Source organism: Microcebus murinus, chromosome 1 (assembly GCF_040939455.1).
Source record: "Microcebus murinus isolate Inina chromosome 1, M.murinus_Inina_mat1.0, whole genome shotgun sequence".
NCBI classification, from domain to species: domain Eukaryota; kingdom Metazoa; phylum Chordata; class Mammalia; order Primates; family Cheirogaleidae; genus Microcebus; species Microcebus murinus.
This window is the reverse complement of record NC_134104.1, coordinates 76,757,869-76,778,471: the sequence shown is the minus strand read 5'-3', so window position 1 is coordinate 76,778,471 and position 20,603 is coordinate 76,757,869. Positions and strand designations below refer to the sequence as shown.

At 37.9% G+C, this 20,603-nt stretch overlaps 2 protein-coding genes and 5 non-coding genes across 10 annotated transcripts; 6 read left to right on the top strand and 1 right to left on the bottom strand.

The window, feature by feature from the left end:
- The first annotated feature begins 1,553 nt into the window (after positions 1-1,553).
- Positions 1,554-7,820, top strand: EIF4A2 (eukaryotic translation initiation factor 4A2). 4 transcript variants are annotated; one of them, XR_001160463.2, is made up of 12 exons: positions 1,554-1,660; positions 2,459-2,504; positions 2,591-2,723; positions 3,003-3,142; positions 3,938-4,106; positions 4,221-4,330; positions 4,565-4,708; positions 5,013-5,150; positions 5,390-5,479; positions 5,710-5,789; positions 6,211-6,323; positions 7,041-7,179. XR_001160463.2 is itself a non-coding variant. In XM_012789648.2 (11 exons), exons 1-11 carry the CDS (start codon positions 1,632-1,634, stop codon positions 6,218-6,220), a joined length of 1,089 nt encoding a protein of 362 aa, XP_012645102.1. In that variant the 5' UTR covers positions 1,554-1,631; the 3' UTR covers positions 6,221-6,324. The 4 variants fall into 4 exon arrangements, 2 of the variants coding, with proteins under 2 accessions (XP_012645102.1, XP_012645101.1); XR_012919303.1 differs by having other exon boundaries at positions 6,211-6,319; positions 7,041-7,173; XM_012789648.2 differs by lacking the exon at positions 7,041-7,179 and having other exon boundaries at positions 6,211-6,324.
- Positions 2,833-2,901, top strand: LOC142875527 (small nucleolar RNA SNORD2). Its single transcript, XR_012922885.1, has one exon. It is a non-coding gene; the product is annotated as a small nucleolar RNA SNORD2 (small nucleolar RNA).
- Positions 4,378-4,505, top strand: LOC142875417 (small nucleolar RNA SNORA63). The gene has a single exon (XR_012922773.1). It is a non-coding gene; the product is annotated as a small nucleolar RNA SNORA63 (small nucleolar RNA).
- LOC142875521 (small nucleolar RNA SNORA81) lies at positions 4,754-4,931 on the top strand. Its single transcript, XR_012922880.1, has one exon. It is a non-coding gene; the product is annotated as a small nucleolar RNA SNORA81 (small nucleolar RNA).
- On the top strand, positions 5,196-5,326 carry LOC142875416 (small nucleolar RNA SNORA63). Its single transcript, XR_012922771.1, has one exon. It is a non-coding gene; the product is annotated as a small nucleolar RNA SNORA63 (small nucleolar RNA).
- On the top strand, positions 5,505-5,649 carry LOC142875436 (small nucleolar RNA SNORA4). The gene has a single exon (XR_012922788.1). It is a non-coding gene; the product is annotated as a small nucleolar RNA SNORA4 (small nucleolar RNA).
- Positions 7,815-20,593, bottom strand: RFC4 (replication factor C subunit 4). Its single transcript, XM_012789649.3, has 11 exons — positions 20,379-20,593; positions 19,016-19,161; positions 18,488-18,566; positions 14,217-14,296; positions 12,215-12,334; positions 10,460-10,603; positions 10,154-10,274; positions 9,414-9,539; positions 8,275-8,355; positions 8,087-8,203; positions 7,815-7,996 (listed from the first exon to the last, which is right to left on the bottom strand). Exons 2-11 carry the CDS (start codon positions 19,147-19,149, stop codon positions 7,901-7,903), a joined length of 1,098 nt encoding a protein of 365 aa, XP_012645103.2. The 5' UTR covers positions 19,150-19,161; positions 20,379-20,593; the 3' UTR covers positions 7,815-7,900.
- Between the last annotated feature and the right edge of the window lie 10 nt (positions 20,594-20,603).

Sequence of the window (20,603 nt, the reverse complement as noted above, 5' to 3'; positions counted from 1 at the left end):
AGTCAGACCAAATGCTTGGTCACTTTTCTGAATGACTATCTTCTTTAATATCTTAGATCCCAGGATACTTTATTACATTTTGGATGAGACAATAAGGATCTCTTATAACCATCGTTCTCAGAAAATGTCCCACATCTCAAATCTGGATTTGAACACTACATAAGGATGAATGAGGGGCACCATCACTGCACGGCTGGGTCTACTTTGTCATTTTGGTATTAATTTTTGTCAAAATATCTGGCACAATAATACTTCTCAAATAAATAATGTTTTATAAAAAAACAAGTAGTATTTAGAACCAAATATCTTCTATAATTTAGAAAATTAAGAGTCAATTTTTCTAGTAATAAGACTTTAAGTTGGGATGCTGAATTAATAAGAAAATGTTTTCTGGAGTATTTGTCATGATATTTTGCACCGTGGGTAGGATTGTATTTTAAAATTAAATGATTAAATACACTATTTTTGTTTTTATTAAAAACCTAGGTTGGGGCTAGTTGAAAACCTCTGAAGCTTAAATAATCTTGCAGCTTATTTAGTAGCAAGGAATGCATTGCTCTGAATTTCAGTAAGATCAATAATTCATTATGTATAGGCAATTAAAACTCGAAGTCTTTAAAAAACAAACACCAATATAGACTGGAATCGAAACCTGCATAATTCCAAAGAGGAATTGAGCTGTCATCTGCCAGAACAATCCATTTAAATCCCTGCGTTACAAGGAAAACTACCGCTCCTTACCAATAATCCATTTGCTGGCGTTTATAATGATTTTATCCACTTGCAAAAGTTATGATTTTTTTCAGGCATTCTTCACACCTGTTAGGTTAAAATCATTAGCAATGTTTTTAAAAAGAGAGAGAGAGAGAGAAGAGTAGAAGCAACATGAGAATAGAGTTTGCTACTCCAGAGACATTTGCAAATGACACTACACATTTTTCCTCGCGCTGCAAAACGTACCGGTAAACCGGCTTTTCTGGGACTTGCCGGGTGGCCGACATTTTCCCTAGCGGGAGTTTCACACTTTCGAGATGTGAATGGATGTTAAACGATCAGGCTAAAATGCCAGGCCGAGGCTCTTTATTGTCAAATTAAACAGCGGTGGAACGGGCAGAATAACTCGGTCCCCTGCAGCGGAGACGTGGATGTCCCTGCCCCTCCGGCACCCGCAGCCCGCCGCGAGATAAGTCCCCTCGCCAGTAGGAAACCCCGGCCACCCAGCGAGCAGCGCGCCCCGAGCTTCCGCCTCCCGGCCAGACCCCGGCTCCCCCGGCCCGCCTCTGCGTCAAGGACGCGGAAACCCCGTAGGAGCAGGGCGGGCGGGGAGCGCGGTATTTGAGCACCACCGCAACAATATTCTTCCGCCGCACAGCAAAGAGTCCCAGACTTCCTCCGAGTCCTGGGGTTTCCAGAGACCCTGTAATATCGAGAAATTACCAAATTTGGATCTTATCATCAACTCGGTTAGGATTTTACCTGCGGTGACGATCTCAGGATCATAATTTTGTGGCTGGTCGAAGAGCGACGAGAAAATTCCTCCGCAAGAAACGGGTTCCGGCCGCGAGCCTATAAAAAACGGGTGGCGCGGACCTGCTGTCTTTTCAGTCGGGCGCTGAGTGGTTTTTCGGATCATGTCTGGTGGCTCTGCGGATTATAACAGGTATGGCGCTCTTTCGGTGGTAGTTCTGTAAGGAAGGTCATGTGGCGCCGGGGGAGACTGTAGTGGATACCTTGGAGGCAAGGAACTCCAGGTTCATGGACGTTTCCTTGGGGTACAGTACCCTTGTGTCCTTCGAGAAGCTTCCATGGTGGGTACGGCCCTAGATTGCGTGGAGACAGGACGTGGGTGCGAAAACGGAGTGGTTAAAGGGTGTCATTTCTCCCAAAGGCGTGTGACCTTTCGGCCCCTTCCTAGTATGGAACACGGCAAACGTTTAGTTAAAAGCCGTGGCGCAGTCCGCTTTCGGTACAGTGTAATCTGGTCCCGAAGCTTTATTTTCGGGTCAACAACACGAGTTGGAGTCCTAAGCTTTAGTTAGGGGGGGATGGGTGGCAGCGGCGCCCACCCGCCATGGGGCGAAGGCGACGGGACTGGACCGACACCGGCGTGCCGGCGAACCGTTGGCACGGCCATCGCCGGGCCTCCTAACCGCGTCAATCACTCGGCTTGCGCAGTGTTAGGGGCGGAGCTCGGCGCGTGCAGCTCTCGCGAGACGCCACACCGCCGAAACGGGAGCGCCGGGCGCTCGGGCCTGGGGGCCTCCGCAGCCCTCAACCTTGAGGGGAGGCGCGCAGTGTGGTGTTTGCCGTGTGACAATTATTCTTGGTCTTAGAAAGTGTGCTCGCAGGGCGCAGGATAATGTGACGAGACAGGTTTAAAGGGCTGCCTGTCCCTTTAAGGTGCAGTTAGGCGGCTTGGGAAAGGGATGTTGTCTAACTGCAGTATTCTCGTCTGCAGAGAACATGGCGGCCCAGAGGGAATGGACCCCGATGGTGTCATCGAGGTAAGAAACGGGTGTGGATTTTGAAACTCTAGAAAGGTGAGTTTGTTCGTCTCATTTATTCCTTTATTTTTCGTTTTAAATCACAGAGCAACTGGAATGAGATTGTTGATAACTTTGATGATATGAATTTAAAAGAGTCTCTTCTTCGGGGCATCTATGCTTATGGTTTTGAGAAGCCTTCAGCTATTCAGCAGAGAGCTATTATTCCTTGTATTAAAGGTAAAAGAAACTCTGACGTTCTTAAAAAACGAATTCATTGTTTTACATAGACCTGGACCATAAAAGGGAAAGTAACCTTTGGGGGACTAGCACCTATTTGTATTCCTTAAAGTGAAATGATGGCAATCATCTTTCGGGACTGACCTGAAATGAAGAGAATACTCATTGCTGATCACTTGATTATTTGGGCATATTTTATGTTCCAAATGGAATACATGGTGTGAAGTAGAAGTGACGATTTGATGTGGGATCGGTAAATATGTATCCTACTTTTTTTAGGGTATGATGTGATTGCTCAAGCTCAGTCAGGTACTGGCAAGACAGCCACATTTGCTATTTCCATCCTGCAACAGTTGGAGATTGAGTTCAAGGAGACCCAAGCACTAGTATTGGCCCCCACCAGAGAACTGGCTCAACAGGTATTGATAGTGTAGTTCAAAAAAACTGCTTGCGTGTTGCATAGGTTTCAGGTTTCACAACTGTGAAGAATTTAAAACTTAGTATAAATTGGTCCTATCAGAGCCCTCCTTTTAATTGTCCATGCATGCAGGGAGTTTTTGTTGAAAGTTAAACAGGAGCTGGGTGCGCAGGTATGGTTTGTAGGGTTGTATACCAACAGATTGAGAAGCTGAAGCCTTCTGTTCAGAGTATACTAGATCTACCCCCATTTTTTAAGTTTGAATGCAGTTGTGCAACGTGAAAACTGCAGTGACATGTTACCATTTGACTGTCTCAGTAGTTTGTGATGCATCTGTTGCATGCTATGTTTTCAAAGCTTACTGCTGTATTGGCTTTGAAGTAAACCTTCCTAATAAAGCTGTAGGCTTTATTAAGGTCAAAATTATATAAGGCACAGTACCCTGTGGGGAAAAAAATTGACAACATCTTCCCTAGCTGTAATTGGAGAATTTTTAAAGTTTCATTATTTACACCTTACTACACAGTGAGGGATAATGTAGGAAATGGCACTAGTTCTTTAGTTGCCTAGCTGATGTGTGGGGCAACAATCCCAAGTTTGACAGGGCACAAGAAAGATAATAGGGGAATTTTATTTTGAGGCAGTTAAGTCAGTCTGCATTTTAAGCTTGGAAGTAGTTCTGTGCTATGCATGCATAAAAGCTGTTGGCAGAAGAGATAACTTGCCATTATGTTCTGGAAGTTACTCATGGAGCTTGTAAATCTGCGTGATAATGATTAAGTTTTTTTGTTTTTAGATCCAAAAGGTAATTTTGGCACTTGGAGACTATATGGGAGCAACTTGTCATGCTTGCATTGGTGGAACGAATGTTCGAAATGAAATGCAAAAACTTCAGGCTGAAGCACCACATATTGTAGTTGGTACACCAGGGAGAGTGTTTGATATGTTAAACAGAAGATACCTTTGTAAGTACTATCCTTTTTAAAGACTATAATGTGTTTTTACTATTATGTAGTCAAAAAGAAGTTAAATAGTATCCAAAGACTCTAGAGACAATAGTATGACTTTGTTTTTAATAGCTCCAAAATGGATCAAAATGTTTGTTTTGGATGAAGCAGATGAAATGTTGAGCCGAGGATTTAAGGATCAAATCTATGAGATTTTCCAAAAATTAAATACAAGTATTCAGGTAAGCTTTATTTCACCCCCTCTTAAGAGTGGGGGTTTGGTTTAATGCAGCAGGTACTGTTACAATATAACTGAAGTGTTAATATTGTCGTTCCCCCTGCTTAAAGCAATTGATTCATAACTATCTCTGTCTAACTTCATTCCATAGTAAGACAGGGACGCTTGGTCTCAAACATTTTTCCTTTAGTGGTGCTGTGAAAATTGTGCTACAACATAATCAATGTCTATTTTTAAGGTTGTGTTGCTTTCTGCCACAATGCCAACTGATGTGTTGGAAGTGACCAAAAAATTCATGAGAGATCCAATTCGAATTCTGGTGAAAAAGGAAGAATTGACTCTTGAAGGAATCAAACAGTTTTATATTAATGTTGAAAGAGAGGTAATTTGTCTAATTCTTAAACATTAGTGTTAGCCAGGTTTTTTCACCTTCTTGTATAAGCACTGTGCTAAAATTGCAGAAACTAGGACCATGTCTTGGTTTTTGTAATAATGCTAGCAGAGTACACACAGGAAGAAAAGTAACTGCACTGGATTGTAAAGACTGGGGTGGACCTCTTTCTTAATGTCCAGTGTCCTTTGTCTTAAGATTCGGTGCAATATATTTTAAGAGAGACAGAATGGATTTCTAACAAATGAAAGTTGAAAACTAAATGACTGTTAACTTTCTCTTTGGAATATTGTAGGAATGGAAGTTGGATACACTTTGTGACTTGTATGAGACACTGACCATTACACAGGCTGTTATATTTCTCAATACAAGGCGCAAGGTGGACTGGCTTACTGAGAAAATGCATGCCAGAGACTTCACAGTGTCTGCTCTGGTAAGAGGTTCTAACTTTGTAATTAAGATATCTGCATTTCCATTAAAGCAGGATTCAGACTACAATATAGCTGTAAAGTGCTGTGTTGTTGTTCCCCCTGCTCAAAATAAAGTGTTTCTTAACTATACCTGTCTGCTATACTCTTGTAGCAGCCAGGGACGCTTGGTCTCATACATGTTGATAAAAGTAAATGTCAACCTGACTGGTTGATTCTTGAATTAAGGTTTGTTACTTTGCAGCATGGTGACATGGACCAGAAGGAGAGAGATGTTATCATGAGGGAATTCCGATCAGGGTCAAGCCGTGTTCTGATCACTACTGACTTGTTGGTAAGTAGATCTCTACTACTTAAATCTACCAAAAGTTAGTTTTGGAGGGGGAAGGTTTTGTTATAATAACCTTCACCACCTTGGGCTGTTTGGGAGAGCAAAGAAAAGACCACACTCCACAGTGGGCTATACCACTTAGTATAGTTCATTACTATTTTGTGGCCTACATTACATAGGTGTCCAGTTTGTTAAATTTAGGATTAAGTAACATATATACCGTTGTATTTCAGGCTCGTGGGATTGATGTGCAACAAGTGTCTTTGGTTATAAACTATGACCTACCTACCAATCGTGAAAACTACATTCACAGGTGAGAAGATGGCATCTTGACTGTATATTAGGAAAAAAACCTCATGTGTTGCTTTTCCACTGTGAATTGTCTGAAAGGTGAAAAGACAGTAACTTTTAGATGATGTAAAGTTGTACTTGGAAAAGACAGGTCAGAACAAAGTGGCAAAACTTGAAAATGTTTGTTGCCCTGATTGTGGATATAACATACAGATCAGGTTTATATTGGCATCTGTTGGTTTTAGCTCTGAGCTTTATTCTTAGTGATGTTCTTGTGTCCATGTGCTTTTTCTTGGTGATGATTTTTCTATAGTTGGGATTTTCTTGGTGTCGCCTGGTAGCAATTTGAGTGATCCCTGGTTTAGTTTTAGTGGCTTTATCCCTAAATAAATTGAATTGTACTTTGTTATATGATATAAAAAAAGACTTTTTAAAAAATACAGGAGTCGATAGCAGCAGTTGATGACGAGATGGCACTCAGAAACGGCGTTGACGTAATTTAGGACGTGGAATCATAAGCGAAACAGCACACACTGTTTGAATAAAGAGCGAGTCGGTATTTATATTTGTTTTTCTTTTGTCATGATTATTTTAATATTTTAAGTTGCTCCAGCCAAGGCATTTTGTATATTAGCATTTCTGTTAGGGAGCATTTCTACTAGGTGGTTTGTATTGTCTGGTTTCTATCAGGAAGGTAGAGAGCTGTTTGGAGTAAACACGTTTGAGTAATTTGAGTTCTAACGTGTGAAACTGAGCAAAAAAGCAGTGATAAGTTTGGGTTACCATACCAAATTAGTTTTCCCACTGGAAAAAAGTAAGTTTTAGAAAATAGTTAACCTTGCAGCATTTGTATTTACAGTCTACAGTTCCAGAAGTGCGTCGAAATGGATTACATAACTGTTCTTTTTGTTTTATCCCTGGTGTTTACATCTGTCCCAGGCTGACACCTGCTCTTGGCTGGCCCACTTTGGTATGGGCTTTAGTTTCACTACCCCAAACACAATACTGTCATCTGCTTTATAATAATGCTCAAAACACCTGATGAAATCTCGTTTTGCAGCCAGACAAGCGTTGAATCCTTTTGGCACTAACTGCAAAGGAAGACTTTTTTCTCTAGATATTGATTAGCAGCTAGTGCTCCAGTTAGAAGCACGAACTATACCCTTGATAAGTAAACAGCAGCTGATGGTTAACAAGTGGATCGTCATGTTCAGTAGTTCATAAATTACATGAGAAGTAACATTCTGATTGCTGATTTCTTTTTCTTACACAGAATTGGCAGAGGGGGTCGATTTGGGAGGAAAGGTGTGGCTATAAACTTTGTTACTGAAGAAGACAAGAGGATTCTTCGTGACATTGAGACTTTCTACAATACTACAGTGGAGGAAATGCCCATGAATGTGGCTGACCTTATTTAATTCCTGGGATGAGATAGTTTTGAATGCAGTGCTCGCTGTTGCTGAATAGGCGATCACAACGTGCATTGTGCTTCTTTGGGAATATTTGAATCTTGTCTCAATGCTCATAACGGATCAGAAATACAGATTTTGATAGCAAAGCGACATTAGTCGTGAGCTCTTGTGAGGAAAGTCATTGGCTTTATCCTCTTTAGAGTTAGACTGTTGGGGTGGGTATAAAAGATGGGGTCTGTAAAATCTTTCTTTCTTAGAAATTTATTTCCTAGTTCTGTAGAAATGGTTGTATTAGATGTTCTCTATCATTTAATAATATACTTGTGGACTAAAAGATATAAGTGCTGTATAAAATCAGCCAATTATGTTAAACTAGCATATCTGCCTTTATTGTGTTTGTCATTAGCCTGAATAGAAAGGCCTTTAAAATTGATTTTTTTAGAAAGCATTTGAATGCATTTTGTTTGGTATTGTATTTATTCAATAAAGTATTTAATTAGTGCTAAGTGTGAACTGGACCCTGTTGCTAAGCCCCAGCAAGCAATCATATCCTAGGTAGGGTTAAATCCCCAGTAAAATTGCCATATTGCACATGTCTTAATGAAGTTTGAATGTTAAATAAATTGTATATTCACTTTAAAGGTGTTTTGGTGATTTTATTTTTTCAGAACCCCATACTTACAAAAAGCAAAGTTACAGTCACAGGAGGTATTTTGTTATCTTAACAATTCTGAGTTAACTGTTGCATCACAGTTGCACAAAGGCTTATCAGTTGTAGATGTTCATCAGCACCATCTGCTAAGCATTTATCAACTTCCTAGAAGGAAATTTAAAAAGGTTAGTAATAAATGTTCAAATGTCCTTCAGGCATAGTTGTGTTTCCTTTATGTGCAGAGTGCCTACTTACAGCAAGTTTCTCTGTAATAATGGACTTCTGTTTATCAGAAAGGTCATCATTTTCTACAACCACATCATGAAGTTGATTTACAAGCTGGGTTGCTGCATGACCCTCATCTATTAAGTCCTATAAGAGAAAAAAAAAGCTTGGTAGGATCACTTAAAATTTTCCCCCAGAAGTTAGTAAACTGACATTACCTTTACCACAGCTTCTAGTCTGTCAAAGGAGCCACTTTGGCAGGCAGCAAATATTCCATTGATTATCTCAGCTGGTATTACCTGAAAAGGTAATTAAAGATGTTTCTGAGGAAATTTGGGCATTCCCTCCCCTGACTCCCTTCTGTTCCATACTTGGAATACCTGCATAGCTCATGTGTGCACAGGACATAGAACCAATGCTCCAATTAACCCTGTGTAGTTTGGAAGGCAAAGGGAGAGAACTGGAAAAAGGCCAGCATAACTCCATGTAGTCGTTTGCCTTACAGTCCAGTCAGTCATCACTGTACAAGCAAGGTGATAAAAGTTTTGCTTTTGAAGTCCTTTAATGGTTCCTTTGTGTGAAGTACACAAGATTTACTTTTTCCCCCAAATAATCCAGTAAATCAAGTTTGGGCCCATGTGGAACAAGAACAGCCGCTCTGGTCAATGGGTATGAAAATTCCCACTTGTGAAACCTACTCTCCTTTTTCTCTAACCCTGAGGTACACCAGTGGCTACAACGATTCTTTAGAACAGTGGCCAAAAGCAGCCAAATAGATGGAAAAAGTGAGTTTTAAAAGGGGAAAGTGCCTTTTCTCTAGGTTTTTCTCCATTTAAAGATGCCAATGATTAGACCAGTTGATCTTAAAAGTCCACAATACCCAGAAAGTTAGAGGTCTAATGCTGTCAGTCTTATGCCTAATGTAGGTGAAAAATATCTTGAACAAAATTTTCAAGGTAATGATTCTGAATAGAGTTTGGACATGGGAGTATCCAAAGGTGTGATACTCTTGTTTTCTTTAATGATTTCCGTAAGTTGGATATGCCTTTTTTTAATGTTTAATGTCAGAACAGGGTATCTGCTGAAAATTACTTTAAACTGCTACAAAGTCACCATTTCCCTCCTATAAATGTAAGAATTGAAAGTGTTTTCTGCAGTGATTTACTATAAACATGCCTGGCAAACTGAAAAGGCAGTATTACTTCCTCTCTGAAGCATTCTGATACTCCCAGGTTATATTCCCTTACTATACACTTACTAGCATAGTACTTGGCACATGATGAGCTTTCAGGGTATATCTGTTGGACGAAGATTCTCTAAAAGCCAATATAAAAGAATTTCAGAATAGTACTCTTACCCCAGCAATGTCTGTAATCACTTTCTCCGTAATCTCCTTCCCACCCGTTAAGCGAGTAGCACTCTGAAGAAAGGTAATGGCTTTTCTTAAGTCTCCTTCTGACACTTTAACAAGATAAGGTATTACCTGAAGACAAAAATAATTGTTTTTAACCTATGCTGGCTAATTAAGGCTATATGACTTTAATGAAGAAAAGTGAAAAACACTGTTTTAGCCTAGAGTTAATGAGAAAACCATTTCTATTTTGGGGGGAATATTATCAGTATAGTGGCAAAATTAATGGAGACAGCATCAGTCTAACTGAAAGATAAGAGATCTCTTGCCTCTGAAAGAAACCCGAAGAGATAAAAAGATGTTCCATACTTCTCATCCTATTTTCTTGATCACATAAAGCAAAGAATATTCAAACTATGATTAAGTTGTTAGAATATATAGGACCCTTATTAATTATATCAGTTGAAGTGGAATATTAACTAGGAAATTAAAATCTACATGTATGAAATCCACTACATGTATGAAATCCACTCCAGAGGTGAGCTACATGTATGAAATCCACTCCAGATGTGAGTCTCTGAAATACTAATAGATAATAAAAGATGTCAGAAAAGCTAAGCCTTGTAATTCCTAGACATTCCAACTGTTGCTCATTTAGCTTAAGTCTGTCTGAAGAAATGGTATCAGGACCTCTTCACATGCATTCATGAAAGGAATTAGTAATTATAAATAATAATAGTAATTACCTCATTGCTAATTTGGACATTTTCCTTCTCAGCAATGTCTAGTAATCGCTGCTGTTGAATTTTATCTGACAGAGGCTTGAAGCGGAATTTTGAACATCTAGAGGTCAGGGGTTCGATTATTCTGTAAAAGATTGGAAAAAACAAGTCAGATCTAAAGAATATTTCCCCAGCAGAAATCATTTTTATCAAGAACAAATCAAGACTTGATGGAGAAAAAATATAGTCTTGAAAAATTTTAATTTTTTCTCTAATTGGCATTACCAAAATAACACTGTTTAGCATCTATCTTCAGGGTAATATACATACCGACTGACATAGTTACAAATGAGACAGAATCGGGTGGTTTTAGACTCTTTCTCCATGGTACGTCTTAAAGCTGCCTGAGCAGCTGAAGTCATAGAATCTGCTTCATCCAAAATCACAATCTTAAAAGGAGGACATGGTTTCCCACTGATTTGGACAAACAACATAGGAGTTAAACATCAATACGTATGTTGTTTTTAATAGCTTTATTGACATATACACATACCATACAATTCACCAATATAACATGTACAATTCAGTGTTTTTCAATATATTGAGTTGTGTAACCATCACTATAATCTAATTTTAAAACATTTTCATCACTCCCAAAAGAAACTGTAGGCCCAACAGGAAGTAACTCCTCTCGCTCAATACTCCCAGCTCTAGGCAATCTCTAGTCTACTTTCTGTCTCTTTAGATTTGCCTATGTGTATATTTCATATAAATGGAATCATACAACATGTGGTCTTTTGTGGCTGGCTGTTTTCATTTAGCATAATGTTTTCAAGGTCCATCCATGTTGTAGCATGTGTTTGCTTCATTCCTTTTTTATTGTCAAATATTTTATTCATCCATCAATCAGTTGGACATTTGGGTTGTTGCCATGTTTGGGCTGTTAGGAATAATGCTATGAACATTTGTTTACATGTTTTTGAGCAGACATGTTTTCCAAGAGCTGCACCATTTTACATTACAACTAGCAATGTATGAGGTTTACGAATTCTCCACATCCTTGCCACAATACTTGTTATTTTCTGTCTTTTTGATTATGGTCATCCTAGTGGGTATTTCACTGTGGTTTTGATTTTCATTTTCCTAATGGCTAATGTTGCTGACTGTCTTTTCATGTGCTTACTGGCCATATGTATGTGTTCTTTGGAGAAATGTCTATTCAAGTTCTTTTCTCATTTTTTGGATTATTTGCTTTTATTACTAAGTTTTAAACATTCTTTATATATTCTGGTTATATGTATACATTTTCAAATATATGATTTGTAAATATGTTCTCCAATTTTGTGGGTTTTTACTTTCTATACACTGATTTTTGGTAATCTGGCATTAAAGTCTTTCTCCCATCAAAAGTGGCATTAACACAACAGGATAAAAATTACACCAAGAAAACAGATTTCAAATATTACAAGTAGAGGGGATCTCAGAGGTCTTTCAGTCTATATCCCAGTCTTTATTTCATAAAAGGGGAAACTGAGTGCTGCAGAGGTTGTGACTATATTATCAAATCTAGGTACATATAAAAAATCAGTCATTCACTTTCTATAATTTTGAAGTGCGCTCTCATGTAAACTTTAAATATATATCTAGGTGCCAAAAATTTAATCTTGGAATTTAGCCATCTAAAAAATGTAAGTAATTGACTAAATCCCTGTTTACTTTGAGGCAGAACAGTCCTATTTTAATTATTAACATCTTCTTTAACTCTAAAAGTGTCCCAGTTTGGACAAGAACTTACATGGTCACCCTAACTATGAAATACACACTGAAGCTTAAGATATCTGACAGAAAGGGGAAGTCACTTTTTTTCCCTAACTGCAAAAATCAGGATTTTTATTATGAGTGCATACTGCCAAATGAAATTTTATTAATGAATATTCCTTAGACAAAATATCAGTAAATCAGATGATTTCTGGGCTTAAATAATTTAGATTAAAATACGATCTGACATGAAAAAAGTTGAAAATTTGGCAGAAACATGTATTTAAAACAAACATGCTATGGAGACTGGAAGGCAAGTTTACTTACTCTGAACGACTTCCTGATACAGTTAATTGAGCAAAATTTTTCACTTTCTCTCGAACTACTTGTATTCCACGTTCATCGGATGCATTTAACTCAAGAACTCTTGATCTAAAAAGTTCAGGCCTATATAAAAATGAAACAAATATGAAGCATAGAACATACAAACAACCTAGGCTTAAATCACATTTTAACATTTGTACACTTTGTGGTAGTTTAAAATCTACCTAGTAAACAATATGGATAGAAGGCACACAATCACTTCTGTATTCTCTTTTTGCAGAGCCATGTGGTTTACATTTTGGCTTTTTTCCATGCATTTAAAAAAATACAGATATTACAAAACACAAAATTTTAAATCAATTTTCTACTTTGCATTGTATAATAAACATCTTGGCACGTTATCAAAACCACTGTAAATGCCATTTTAATGGTTATATATTTATCCTATGGGTATATCATCATTTACTTAATTTACTTAACATTCTTCTATTGTCAGACATCTGGACAGTTTCAAATATATTACAATTTAAATAATGTTACAATATAGCACATTTCAAATTATTTCCAGAATTGCTTTCTATAAGGAAAATTACTAGATTAAAATACAAACAGTTTTTTAAAGCTGAGTTTTTAAAAAAGATACTAAAATATATGCTTAGTAGAGAAATCTGAGAAATCAAAAGAAAATAAAAATAACTGACTGGCACACCCTATCAATTCACTGTTTTGAAACTTTTCTCTATTCTTTTTCTATATAAAATAAAAAAACAGGAGTTGTGATTTAGTTTGGTCTTTATTTTTCCTAATCAGCTTATCTTAAGTACTTTTCTATGGGCATAAACATTTAGAAAGCTCCGTGCATGTATTTTCTATTTTAAAAACATATATACTATTAAATATGAAATTTACTATTCTTTTAGTTAAGGACAAACATTATTTTATAAAGCATAAGGAAAAAGTTATATAATCTGGACTGATCTACTCCAGGATAATAATAAAAAAATGACATAACACTTTCATTATGATTATATTGCTAAGGCTAGTTCAGCTTAGTTCCATCTGATTGACCTGTGGAATAATTAAAAACCCCTTTTATAATTTTCTTGAGAAACTTGTCAAATAAATAAAATATTAGGCTTACAACAGCTTCTCCCTTTGTCTTCTTTTACATTTTGACATAATTATGCTTACACTTATGGTGGCTTAAGAGACATGTAATTATTTTCATATGTGTCATCTCAGATGTTCCCTTTGGTTATATGTCTGATACAAAAATTCTGGATAAATTCAAGCCTTTGTTAAGCTGGTGCACATTTCACATACATCAGACTCAGGGCACTATATATATTTTAACTCTAGATAAAGGGGGCTCCTCTAGAATGGCTGGTTAAGCCAGACAGTCAATCTAGGAAGAGAAACCTAAGAAAGTGGCTCAGAGGGAGATTTTCTGGTGTCCTTGGAATCTTAACACTTCATCTACCACCCACTCTGTTTACACTCAAGAGACCTGAGGGCAAGAAGCTGGCCTGGCCACTCCAGAGGCAGGGCCTAGAAGTCCTCAGCAGAAGGAATTCAAGAAGGAATGGTGCAGATAGTACCATTAGATACAACAGATTTATCAGAGTCATACAGATATGAATATAATCATTAAGAGGGTTATAAAACTATCATCACAACTGGAGATTGGTTGGGCTCTCTGGGCCTCAAAATCATAACAAATTTAAAGAAAGTCAAAGTGATGGAAAAAAAAATCACAGGCTCCCTGTGTTGTAGTGCATTCAAACATCTGAACATGATTCAGAATGAAGGTTACAAAAGATGTAGACAAGCTTATTGGAGAAGAAGGAAATGAGTCCATAGGATTGATTTTTAAAATTCAGAAATAAATAGAAACCTAACAACCCCACAGAGAAACCAAATGCAAAGTTTTATAGAGGAAAAAAAGCAATATCAGAGAATTTTGGTGTCACCTCTTAAAAAGAGAGAGAGATTGATTTCAACTTACCCAAAAAGTTCTCTAGCTGCTGCTAAAATAGTGGATGTTTTTCCAGTTCCAGGTGGCCCATAAAACAACAGATTAGGGAGCTGTAGAAATTTAATATTTTTATAAATTATATTCTGACACAAATAGATGAAAGTGATGACTGTTAGGCTGACTTAGGATGGGAACCCAAAAAGTATGTATAGGACTTAATACTAAGAGAGTGATCATAAAGCCTGTGAAACAAAAGCTGCAGGAGTCTGGAGAGTCTACGGTTGTAAATCTAACTTCAACCACAGACAGCGGCAGGACCAAAGATAGCTACAGCGATGCCGGCATTCCTATCCCCCCTGATAAGGGCAAAGCTACCTCCTCCCCAATTTCTGAAGGTATTACTAACTCCCTTCACTTCCACCCTACTAGAAAAACCCTCTATAAAACACAAGGCTTTCCCCTCCCTCGGGGGTGGATGCTCTTTGGCCTCCACCATCTGCACCCAGATGCTCAAAATAAACAGCATTTTGCTACACCCTTCGTGTGTCTCTCTCTTGGCTCTGGACCTAACAATGACTAAAAGAAATGTGGAACAGTGCATTGACATTTTAAAATCCTGTTTTTTCACATATATCACTTTTTTCAAAAATGTGTTTTTAATCTCTTAAACTGAATGAATATTTATGCTTGCTCTACAGCTAATCTACTTAAGTGAAATTTTCAAACCTGGAATTAGAAACCTCTTATTTCTGAAGGGAATCTCAGGCTCCTGTCTCTATCTCACTTCTTTGTTGAAGATTGGGTGAAATGTTATATTATATAAAAATGTCAGCTGCTTCAAAGAGGAAATAGACCAAAGGAGTAATGGGATTTGGCCAATACTGAGGAAAAAGGACTGAAAAAGACATATTAGGGCTTTGAATAAGCTGAATTTCCAAGAACAATTAACAACAACAAAAAAAAAACTTAACATCTATCTATTAAGTGCTAGGTACTATTGCATATTATGATTATGTATCCTGAAGGGATGCTTGCATGTATCAGGGAAAATTCACTAGAAGAAAGGATAAGATTAAACAACTAGCTATCTTCCTTTATACCTTGGATCTAGCTAGTTTGGCTCCTACCAAGCAGCCAACTGATCTGTGGTGAAGATTAATAAATGTACTACATTCTACTGACCTCTGTTATGAAACTGTACACCCCTCAATGTGTCCTTTCATGTAGCGAAATCATTGCACACAGGAATCCAAGCAATAATTTGTTTGCTTCCACTCTTGCCTAAACTTCCCTCTTCCTGTCTATTCATTTTTCACTCAAATCAGATACCACTCTGCTCGCTACTTAAAACTATTCACGGGCTTCACTCTCCACTTAGAAAAACATAAACAAATTTTAAAAACCCAAACTGTTTACTATGGCTTCTAAAGACTTCTAAAGGCTTCTCGCCACCTTCTTAACTTTCTAGGTCTTATAAAGGTCTCTAACACCTAAGCACTTTCTGGTCTGAACATATGTTGTTCCCATGACCAGGAGTTTGATTTCCTTTTTCTGCATGGCAAACTCCTAATGCATTGTAAGTCAGAAACCTTCCCTGACCACCCAAAGTTGTTTTCTTCTCATTCTCTCAGTAGTCTTTATAGTACTTGTTACAATTTACATTTATTTATTGTTATTTATTTAACTGTTGGATTTAATTGTAAAATGCTTGTCTACCTCACTAGATGGTAACATTTAAAAGACCCGGAAATTTATTTGTTCTATTCACATCTGTATCCTTAGCATCTACTCTAGTACTCAATATCTGCCAAATGTATAAAACACACAAATATGTTAAGTAAAAGACTATTACTTTTATATTGATAACATATAGTATACCTTAAGATACAAGCCATGAGATTCATTACTTAAAAACACAGCCCCCCGAAATCCTCCTAAGCTTAGTTTTTAAGTTTTATAACTATTATTTTGATCTGTGCATACCCCAACATTTGTAAGGATTTATCCAGGTTAACTATTACATATAATACTTTAAATTTTTTAAAACAAGGTAAAATTATTAGGCCTTACATTATATAATAGTCTAACATATGTGGTACATTTAAGAACTGCATGCAGAATACCAGTTCTTAAAATTGATATCTGAAAAATTTATCTTATTGTAATTCTTTCTAACCTTTTCAAATAAAGGAGTGAATTATTAATATTTTCCTTTACTCTTTTTGTTGTGTTTTGTTTTTTTTTTTTTACAGACAGGGTCCCACTCTGCTGCCCAGGCTGGAGTGTAGTAGTGTGATCATAATTCACTGTAACCTCAAACTCCCAGGCTCAAGCAACCCTCTAGCCTCAGTCTCCCCAGCAGCTAGGACTACAGGTGGATGCTACCACGCTCACCTAATTTTTTAAAATACTTTTTTGGAGAGATGAGGTCTTATTATATTGCCTAAGCTGGTCTCAAACTCCTGGCCTCAAGTGATTCTCCTGCCTCAGCATCCCAAAGTGCTGGGATGAGCTACTGTACCTGGCCTTCTTTATTCTTTAGAATTAAAAAAATTACCTTATCTTTTTACAAAACTTATTCTGAAAAGAAGCACAAAATATTAAAACAAGAGGTTAAAAAAGGAAGTTCTTAATTCAGCCTTGTAAATTAGAGGGCATAAAGTCAAGAACTGGATCTTGGCCAGACCCGGTGACTCACACCTGTAATCCTAGCACTCTGGGAGGCCGAGGCGGGAGGATCGCTCAAGGTAAGGAGTTCAAATCAAAACTAGCCTGAGCAAGAGCGAGACCCCGTCTCTACTAAAAAATAGAAAGAAATTCTAACTAAAAATATATATAGAAAAAATTAGCCGGGCATGGTGGCACATGCCTGTAGTCCCAGCTACTAGGGAGGCTGAGGCAGCAGGATTGCTTGAGCCCAGGAGTTTGAGGTTGCTGTGAGCTAGGCTGATGCCACGGCACTCTAGCCCAGGCAATAGAGTGAGACTCTGTCCCAAATAAAACAAAAAAATACAAACAAGAATTGGATCTTAATCCCACTACATTTGCTAAAGAGCTGAAGATACTAGTTATTATTAAATAAATTAGATATTTTTCTATAATCTTTGTAAATATTACTATGCAATTAAAATTGTATATTGTTATAAAATTAGAAAGTAAAGGGTTATTTGGATCAAATTAAAACAACTACTGGTAAAGCAAAAGATTCTAAATAGTTTTATAAATTTAACTTCTTTCAAAATGTGTCCTGTAGTAGTATAATTCTAGGAGGAGAACAATGGCAGCAAAACCCAAAAGAATTAATTAAAAGCAGCCAGATTGAGGAGAAGGACACAGATCTTGGGAATAAAACAAAACCACATCCCACTTTTATCTACAACTTTTCCCCTCCCTTCACTGAGCTCTTAAAGCACTTTGGACACTTCATCATATACAATTTTTAGTTGTGATTTCTTCATTTGAGTTTATCTTGCCTCTGAATAATTTAAAATGCAAGCTACTCAAGGATATTTCATCCCACATATCACAGCATGAGACACAATGCTCTAAGCAAAATCAAATGCTCTAATTTTTTTTTTATTATAGCTTAAACCAAATCCTAAAGTTAGGTGAGCAATTATTTTTTCAAGGAATCTCTGGGCCTGGCACAGTGGCTCACACCTGTAAGGAAGTGGGAGGCCAAGGCAGGCGGATCGTTTGAGCTCAGGAGTTAGAGACCAGCCTGAGCAAGTGCGAGAACCCGTCTTTACTAAAATTAGAAAGAAATTAGCTGGTCAACTAAAAATATACACAAAAAACTTAGCCAGGCATGGCTGCACATGCCTGTAGTCCCAGCTACTTGGGAGGATGAGGCAGGAGGATCGCTTGAGGCCAGGAGTTTGAGGTTGCTGTGAGTTGGGCTGATGCCACGGCACTCTATCCTGGGCAACAGAGCGAGAGTGTCTCAAAAAAAAAAAAAAAAAAAGAATCTCTGACTCTTTACAGCACATGTCATTTTTATTTATTTGGTTTGCTTGTTTATTCTTTCTCTCCCCACCAAACAAAAGTTAATGAAAAAAGGGACCTAAGTTTGTCCTGGTCAATGATCTTTACTTGAATACTACATAACAAGTTTATATAGGATTGAATAGGAAATGCTTAATAAGTATTTGTTGAATTAATCAACATTGTGCAAATAGTTATCAAATAGGACTTACTATATATACAGTATAGTATTTAATGGGGGTGAGAGGTTATAAGGGAAGGAAGAATAAATTAAGCCATAAATCTCCTAATGACACTGAACACCATTTGTCACTCACATCAGCTCCTTCTAAAGACTTTTTCAGCACTGCAACAACTTCATCCTGGAAAGCAACTTCATCCACAGATTTTGGGCGACTGGAGGAGGAGGAAGGGAGTGGGGAAGAAAGAGGAGTTATTTAGTTTATTACAGTAGCCACACAGAAAAGTCTCGAGTGTTCCTTCCACTAAAATACCAATAACAATTCTCAAATATCAGTAATGAAATGAGAAACTTTTTCATAATTGGAGATAGGTGGAAACCCCATTTGTATTTACCTTAAGCAAATATATACTAAAATAATTTTTCACCTCCCATCTGCATTGCTTACATCTGTTATGCTCACAAAAATTACGGAAAAGAATTTTATTTTATATACCACAAATGCTAATTCACAAATTCTAAGGTAACTTTTAGTTCCAAGGTTCTATAACTGGGTGATTTTCAAGGACATCATCTAAACAGAGCAAATCACACCTCCATAAGTAAAGAACTGGTTAGAGAAGCAATTTATTACTTATTTTAACAAAAACACAAGTGTTCTTACTATTTTTCCACCCAGGGAACAGGTTTGGCTTTCTTGTTTTCTCCACTGCTTCCTGCTGTGGCAGCTACTCCTCGATGATCCTTGGTCAATGGTGGTTTAGTACTGATAGATGTGCCTTTTAGAAATGCCTGCATGGTTACTTCACCCTGACCAGGTACAAGAGAAAAAATGAAAAGCTTTTTTGAAACCATTGCAAGGAAGTTGAATGCACACTTAGCCTTGTGCAAAGGCATCAATAATTACTTAATAAAGAACACCACTGCATGACCTAGGACACTCTGAATGCATTGTACATACATGGGACATAAAAGAGGCCAAAGTCCTTAAGAAACTTAGAATCTATTTACAATAGAACAAAGGTAAACAGTATGTCAGAAAAGTTTTTAAGAGTCCTAAACATATTGATAAATATGAGGTCACTAATGACCAAACTGTACACAGTTCTCTAAAGTCTCTTCCATTTCATTCATGGGCCTAGCTCTAGCTCAGACCCTGAAATGGACTTAGCAATTAAAAGTGCCAGCACCACAAGTGAGAACTCTTACTTCTTTTCTTGGGCCAGAGCTCCATTCAAGGACCTGTTTTGTTGGTAGAGCCAAATGCCTGCCTTTAGAGATTTTTGTGGGAAAGGAAGGGTGAGGGTATAGAAACAGCTATTTTTCTGATAACATGCCCATTTGAAGAAATCCAAACAATGCATACAAGCATAAGGAATTTTTAAAAATTCATGCAAAATCCCACCCATAAAATAACTACTACTACTACTAACATTCAGGTATATATTTATCCAGGCTGTTTTTAGGGATAAAAAATCATCCTTAGCTTACCTGAAAATCCCTAGCATTTGTGGCAATTCTATTTTTTTCACTGCTACATGTCCTGGTCCCTAGAACAGTGCCTGATACATGTTAGATGCTCCATAATATTTGGTAAATGAATTAACATCTATGAGACTCAGTTTCCTGTTCTGTAAACTGAACTATTCCTATGCCTATTCCTTAAGGCAACTGAATTAAATAAAAGAGTGTATGCAAACACGTAGTTCTGCGCTTGGCAGATGGGTATATACTCAAGAATATACAATACACTTTTAATATCTGTAAACACACCAGGTTTTTAACGTTATTGAATTACTCCATCCCTGTCTCGGGCTGCTAAACATTAAAACAGCCCGAAGCAGGGCTCTGAAAGATGCTGTTCCTAATCACTCTTTCACCAAAGGGTTCAGGCAAGCTATGAGAGGTTGGCTATGCTGGAGCTACGACGAAGGTGGAAGACTTCACGGGGCAATCGGGGGCAGGAGTAGGGAAGGCGAAGGCAAACGTGCAACTTCTCCAGCAGGTCCCCCGTTAAGTCCACTTACCGTGCAGGTAGCCGCCACAGCCTGGGCCTTGCAGCAGCTCGTCACCGGAGCGAGCACGCCGCCGGCTCGTCCTCAGGGTTTCCAGAATAGCGAAACGCCGAGGTGGTTGCGAAGTCGTCGCTCCGTCCCCCAAGCTGAGAATAACAGGCCTAGGAGACTCACAGTCACCGCGGCTCCCACCGTCGCCTCCGTTCCCGCCACGGAACAGCAAGCGCAGAGCAGGGC

Coding starts and splice junctions, on each gene's coding strand:
- EIF4A2 (XM_012789647.2), top strand. CDS start 1,632: ATGTCTGGTGGCTCTGCGGATTATAACAG. Junction 1,661..2,458: donor GGCTCTGCGGATTATAACAG/GTATGGCGCTCT, acceptor TCTCGTCTGCAG/AGAACATGGCGGCCCAGAGG. Junction 2,505..2,590: donor ACCCCGATGGTGTCATCGAG/GTAAGAAACGGG, acceptor TTTAAATCACAG/AGCAACTGGAATGAGATTGT.
- RFC4 (XM_012789649.3), bottom strand. CDS start 19,149: ATGCAGGCATTTCTAAAAGGCACATCTATCAGTACTAAACCACCATTG. Junction 12,335..14,216: donor GCAGCTAGAGAACTTTTTGG/GTAAGTTGAAAT, acceptor ATTTTTATATAG/GCCTGAACTTTTTAGATCAA. Junction 8,356..9,413: donor TGATTACAGACATTGCTGGG/GTAAGAGTACTA, acceptor TTACCTTTTCAG/GTAATACCAGCTGAGATAAT.